The 7,154-nt window shown below is 40.7% G+C and overlaps 1 protein-coding gene across 1 annotated transcript in view; it reads left to right on the top strand.

Annotated features, from left to right (window-relative positions):
- The window catches only part of LOC117262420 (1-phosphatidylinositol 4,5-bisphosphate phosphodiesterase zeta-1-like), a 30,336-nt gene that overhangs the window by 20,804 nt on the left and 2,378 nt on the right, over positions 1-7,154 (top strand). Inside the window, exons 9-10 of the mRNA XM_078167800.1 lie at positions 612-738; positions 6,878-7,027. Of these exons, the coding sequence (XP_078023926.1) occupies positions 612-738; positions 6,878-7,027 (277 nt within the window). The remainder of the gene's footprint in view (positions 1-611; positions 739-6,877; positions 7,028-7,154) is intronic.

Genomic DNA, 7,154 nt, shown 5'->3' on the forward strand with positions numbered 1-7,154 from the left:
GGAAATCAGAGTCACGAGAAGCATTCAGCGTTGTAATGTAGGAAGGGTTGAGTTTTCAGTCTTTAAACAGAAAGGAATTCATCTGCTCAGGAAGACAGTATTTCCCCTAGAGTTCTCTTGAGTCTCTTTAGCATAAATCTGTCAAAAATAGTGCAAACAATGGTCCGTTTTAAAATAGAAAATCTTAATGAAATGATAAGTCCACACTGTTATCTATACGCTCACAAGTTACCACTGTAACTGTGAATGAGCATAATGCAGGGCGTTTTGTAGCGTGACTTTAGGAGAGGAAAGGGACTGTGATTTTGGGCCGGACACTGTAAAGCTCCATCAGTGCCAAGCGGGGCATGTCGTGATAAGTACATGCAGGTTTGTCTTTGATCAGAGCCGGGAAGGGAAGGCTCAGTGTAAGAGGACTGCAGATAAGCCTGCCTCTCTCCAGACTAGTGTAATTACAGCCCTCTCCCACTCCTTTTCTTTCTGCTTACTGGCTCTCCTGTTTTCTCTTCACTTCTCTTTTATGTTTACTGTTTATCCCTGGTATCAATTACATTCTCATACACCCCCTATGTAACCAAGCACACTGCATCTCTGCCTGTGTCTATCTACAGGTGATCAGTGGGTCCAACCTACCCATCCCCAGGAGCGGCAAAGCTCTGGACCCCTTTGTCAGGGTGGAGATTCATGGGATTGCATCCGACTCCCGCAGAAAATACACACATACTGTCAAAAACAACTGTAAGTACTGCACGACAAACTGTATGTGGGACATCTCACAGACACAGCTTGACTGGCTCAGCTCTACGCTGTCAGACGTGGCTTCACTTTTATCAGTGTAAGATGTATTTTGTCAGCAGTGTTTCACTTTTAATTCTATTTTAGAAATTAGGAATGATGAAAGAGATTCATGTCTGCGATATTATCAGACGCCCAAATGAGTTTTGAGGGCCTGTGGGTCATATTAGTTTTTGGAATTTGGACATCGTGACTTTGACAGTTCTTTGCATAAAAAATGCCGCTGTTGTGGCAACTACCAAATGCTGTACAACAATGACTTAAATGCATCAATACTGAAAGAGCAGGAGTAGCAAAAGCCATAAAAAACAGAGTCTACAGCCATGCTTCCAGCTCTGTGAGGCTATACTTTGACACAGCAGTGTTTTAAAGGTCTAGTGTATAGGATTTAGTGGCATCTAGTGGTGAGGTCTCAAATTGCAACCAACTGAAACTTCTCCTGTGTGTCAAGCGTGTAGGAGTTTGACTAGTATGATTGGCCCAATCTAGAGCAAGTGTTTGGTTTGTCCGCTCCAGCCTACTGTAGAAACAACATGGCAGGCTCTGTGGAAGGTGACCTGCTCCGTATGTAGATATAAACGGCTCATTTCAAGGTAACAATAACACAACAGTTCTTATTTTCAGGTAAGTATACACTTGAGAAAACATAGTTATGAATATTATATTCCATTTCTGCCAATAGATACCCCTAATGCTGCGCTCACATGGAATCAGGAAGATGGTAGATTGCAAACTGGGTATCATTTTATTGGAGGAGAGCAGAACAGTAAGTTAGGTGAGGCCGGCAGAGAATACAGGCAACAGTAATGGCAGACGGCATTGCTAATCAAAGTTAAAATCTAACTTTTTGTTGTCAGAATTTACAACCAGATGTTACGTAGCTCCTTCATACAAGGCGAAAACACAAGCAATCTTGACAATTACTGGATATAACTAGGAAAAATCACCTAAAATAATAAACACTATTTTAAAAAATTTAATATACCATTCTTTGTAAACACTACGACATCGCAGCTGCAACATATCATCATGCATGTTTCATTTACCACCGATTCATTTTGTTGGACTGTTCATTTTTCCCGTGCCATTCAGAGGTTGTTGTCTGTCTGGCGTGTACCGTCTGCCTAACTCCATGTGAACGCAGCATAAATCCTCCTAACATGCTCACAATGACGATGCTCACATGTTAATGTTGCTGGAGTTTCATTTTCATTTCATTTATTTATTTATACAGGAAAGAAATTAAAAGTAACATTGTGTGTTGCAGTTAAAACTGGCCTGACTCAGTTAAAAACTGGTTTTCAGTCATTTCCTGTTACGCAACAAAATCACATTACAACACAGAACAAAAACAGAAACAAGCAACAGAGGCAAAACCACAATACGTAGGCAGCAACATAGACAATGCAGAGTAGCAGACTGAAGTGGAGTGAGTAAAATGGGATATGGGATTTATATCAGTGGTTGCAGGTAGGTCCCTCCATCAGACAGTGTTTGACTTCTAAAACTACACAAATAATGCAGCCATTAAATTTTATTTTCAGACCATAAACAACAACTCCAACCCTACGCTTACTGCTCTACCTCTCTACTACTGTTGAACTTATTCCTGTACAACCTTACAAAAACATTTATGGTCAGAGATAATTTAGCCAACTAAAGATCTGGAATGAGATCCCACGCGACATCAGAGCAATAACTTCTATTACACATTTCAAACACACATATAAATCAACGCTCTTGATTTATCTCTTTCTCTATGCACCTTGGAAGAAGGTAAAGTTGCACCAGAAACCCTCACCCTGTACTAAATGTCATGGTAATCCATTCAAAAGTTGTTGGTACATTTTACTTAAAACCACAAACATCAACCCTAATGGTGGCACTTGAGGAAAAGTCAGGGAAGTTCCAAAATCAGTAGGAATAATCCTCCAGACACCACAAACCCCTAAACCAAATTTCATGGCAATCTATCCATCCAAACTATTGGACTGAGTGACAGACATCCTGACAACTACGCAGCAAGCACAGCTAAAAAAAACCAAACAAAAACATCGCCCACATCTGAGAACATGCCTCGTACCTGCATACTGTGGAGCAATGTAAGCCTTCAAGTGAAAACATGGAAACCGAAACTGGATTTCTATGACAGCAGTATTTCGTGGTTTCTGTTAGTTTTTTTTTCTTCCCTTTAAATCTATTTCCCAGTAAGCTGCTGTTGGGCTTCTGAGCAGAAATGTGCTGATGAGTTTCTTCAAAATGTAGAAGTGGATTTCCTTTGAAGGGAAGTCTGTCATGCACTACTGTGATGACTGGAAACACGGAGCTGACAGTCACTGCATACAGGATGAAGTGCTACAGCGATTTAAGGCATCAGTTGGATCCTCATATATACACTGATTTTTTTTTGTGCTCAGAAGTATCACGATGCCATATCTCCAACATTAACAATGACTACGGCGAGTTTATTATTGTATATAATGATAAATGCGAAGATGACAGTTTGGCGCTTACATTCACTGCCTGAAACTGTCAACAGAGTTTCAAGTATGGAAGTTAATCCCACAGCTGTCGAGGTTTTTGACAGACTTCATTCCAGCTGGTGTTCACCACAGAACATACAGTATGTCGCATTTGGCTCGGAGCTTTTTAAAACATGGCACCATGAAAATCAACTTAATATCAAGACGCAACATTGATGGGATTCAACACTGTATTGCTGCCGCTGCGGAGATGAGACAAAGAGGGAGAGGAGGGAGAGGGTGGGAGAGATAGTAAAAGTCCTAGAGGGCGCGGAGCACTTATGCATGGGCATAAATCATAAAATCATTTCACACTATGAAACAGATAAGGTCACTTGTGAATACAAATTAATCTGGACTCAGATGAAATATTGGATGTAACAGAGGAACTTGAGAAAATTGTTTGGAATCAGAAATGAATTGAGAGCTGCAGCACGGATGACTCATTAGTTACCTACGTGTGCTCTCGCTGAGATTGCATCCAAATAACACTTGGCATGTATCGTCATCATGATCGGGATGCTGTTGTGGGTCTGATAATCATTTATCTATTCTATGGATGGCAATGTCAGTTGTCGGTCAGCTCACCTCTTTAGTCCATACCGATTTGTCTCAGTCCTACCGCAGGATGAATTGTAATAACTTTGTAGATTTGCTGACCTTTACTCTGGTGCCACCAGCAGGTCTGAATTCTACCTGCAAAACTAATGACATTAATATCAGACTCATGCTAACATGCTAAGTTGGAAAACATACCAAACATTATACTTGACTTGTTAGCATCATTGTGAGCATGTTAGCATGTGGCTCAAAACACCAAGTACAGCCTTACATAGCTGCGAGCATGGCTGTGGCCTGAATATATTTTTCTCTCTGTTGGTCTCTGGTGACAGTAACTCCTGTATGTCCTCTGCCGTGAAGGTCCCTTTACTTCAGAGCACTGCGACTAAACAAAAGCTAAGACTGTGATAGTTTAAAGGGACAGCTTAACACTACATAAAAATAACATTTGTCATATTTGCTGAAACTGTCACTATATTCACTCAGCACTGAATGAGACAGATCATCTGTGAGATGAATCATTTTCTTCTGCCACCTTGAATTGCTTCTAATAGCCTTACTGCATGTGAATGACAACAACCAATCAGAGCCGAGGAGTCTCTAACGCATCTGTCAGTCATTTGAATCACTGCACGTGAACTGCTGTCAAACTGTCAAATCATGCAGCACTGAACAAATATGAATCAAGATTCTGTAACTGCATTGCCTCTTTCTCAGCTCAAAAGTTTTCAGAAACATATTTTGGTGTACTGTTTAACTGTGAAATGGGAAAGTTTGCTCCAGCTGGTGGGCGGCGTTTTGTTTTGGCATGACTGTGGCAACATGGCAGCCACAAAGTCACAAAGGCTGAAATCAAATATCCACTGTCTGGACTTGTGGACTGAGCCCTCGCGGATTTTAGTTGTATGTACTGTGACGTATTCACTATCATCACATGAGGTCTGCAGGGACAGTTACTGCAAGATGCTGATAGACAGGCCTCAAGTCTGTTTCACTCGTTGTCGTGGCAATGTTGAAGCAGCAACTACAGGTGACTGCTGCTGTCATATTCTGTCTGCTCATCTGTCCCAGCAGATAACAAGATATAAATCCCATGTATAGGTTTTTTTATTGAGTGCACAAGATGATATTCATACATCTCTATATAACATATAGGCTATGCACATGTAAAAACAGAAATGTTTGTGAATAAATACAGGACTATGACTAAATAAATTGGGTATTGCTTATATTAGATGACCTTCCTCTGCCATTTTCAGGCAATTTTCTAACGTATTACATTGTGCAGCCTGTTGGGCTGCAATAATAAAAATGCATTTTCATTCCCTTTACAGCCTATACTTCTACACAGGCTATGTCTATATATCATGATGTGTTTGAATATTATTTCTGGCCTACACAATTCAAGCAGCATTTCAAAGGTCAAACTATCAATAACTATTTTACACAATCATAAGTTTTGTTTTTTAGTCTGCAATTGAAATAAACTACAACATCACGTCCATATTGCAATGAATCAGTGAAGTCTGCTTAAGTCTGCAGAAACTCTGCTTGAAGCCCCTTGTTGACTGGTTGAATTGCGGATGTGGACAGTCCTAAGCACGTCCTTAAGACTTCCTGGGAACATAACCACAAAGTCCACAAGTCTTCAAGTGCGGTGACGTCCGGATATTTGGATTCAGCCATATTTTCTCATTTTACAGCTAAACAGTATACTAAAATATGTTTCTGAAAACCTCTGAGACAAGAAATAGGCAAGTAACAAAATTTTATATTTGGTCAATGCTGCGTAGTTTCACAGTTTATTCCTTATTTTATTTTGCAGCAAATCAGCACACAAACAGCTTGGATCATTAACTTCTTGTGGATATCCATTTTCAAATGATGTCTTGCATTGTTACCCGTATCACTTCTTGTCTTGTCAGCGATTCCTCCTCATGAAATGTCTTGTAATATGTGACCCCATGTTGCTGATCACTCGTGTAATGTGCAAACCACAACTTCAAGAGAGTCCAGTTTTTATTATAGTCATGTAATGTGATCAGCATTGCAATCTAGAGACTTTGAATGTTGTAAAGTGTGTAGGAGCTATAAGACAATATGGTGAACTTGATGATAAACAGTTGCCTATTTGCTAGGGATGTACCTGAATCTGAATACCTTTTTGGGAAAGCCCAAATAATGCAACAGAAACAGATATTTATCCTACCCAAAGTTGTTTGTTATTTATTTGTCAGTGAATATTCTCAGTCATCCAGGTCATGATGATCATAAGTGCTATATTGTAGGCAACTGGACTTGCTTGAGTATCTTGAAGACGTTTCTCCTCTCATCCAAGAGGCTTCTTCAGTTCTAACCTACTGGTGTGGAGTCACAGGCTTTAAACCCTCTGTGGGTGTGAACCCTTACAGAGTCATTGAGGTCACATGTGAGCTCTCAGTGTCAGAGTCATTAAGGTCAAATGTGAGTCGTTGACTCACCTGGCCATCATGTGTGTCATTAGGGTTGGATTGGTTCGGGCGTGAATTGATGTGAGGTCGTCTGGGGAGGGATAGTAAGACAGCACTGTAGGTGGGTGATAACTTGTGTCCTCTGTTTAACGATGGTCGTTCCAGTTTGATATAGATGGATTCTTTCACACCTCTTTCAAAGCATCTTTCTTCTCTGGCCAAGACGTGGACATTGTTTAAGAGGCTTCTTGAATGAGAGGCGAAACGTCTTCAAGAAACGCAAGCAAGTCCAGTTGTCTACGATATAGCACTTATGATCGCTTGTTATTATTTACAGTGGATATTTAGAGCTGTTTTGCTGAAAATAGCTGCCTGCAGTGGCTAAAAACAACACCATGAAAGCAGCAAAGTCGGGGTCCATAAAACCATTATGAAGAGTGAAAGGCGCTAAATACTGTTCCTTTCAAAATATTGATTATAGCAGCTTTAACTAAACATGTTGATGCTAATTGATTCTAATGAACTGGTTCATTCTAATTACCATTACAGCTCTTAGTCCTCACTGGGATGCTGACATGAACTTTGCCATCAGTGTCCCCGAGCTCTGCCTCATCCGCTTCTGTGTCCGAGATCAGACGGGCCTCCTCAGCAGTGATTTTGTGGGCCAGTACACGCTGCCCTTCACCAGCCTGAAGAAAGGTGAGCCACAGAAAGAGCGAGAGGAGGTGGGGGGTTGGGAGTCAGACAAAGGGCTAAATTACATCAGGTGACATTGTGTGACCATCATTGTATTTCCCTTCATTCACACTGTCAGCATTACTGAAGG

The sequence above is a fragment of the Epinephelus lanceolatus genome, chromosome 5, assembly GCF_041903045.1.
Source record: "Epinephelus lanceolatus isolate andai-2023 chromosome 5, ASM4190304v1, whole genome shotgun sequence".
In the NCBI taxonomy this organism is placed as follows: Eukaryota; Metazoa; Chordata; class Actinopteri; order Perciformes; family Serranidae; genus Epinephelus; species Epinephelus lanceolatus.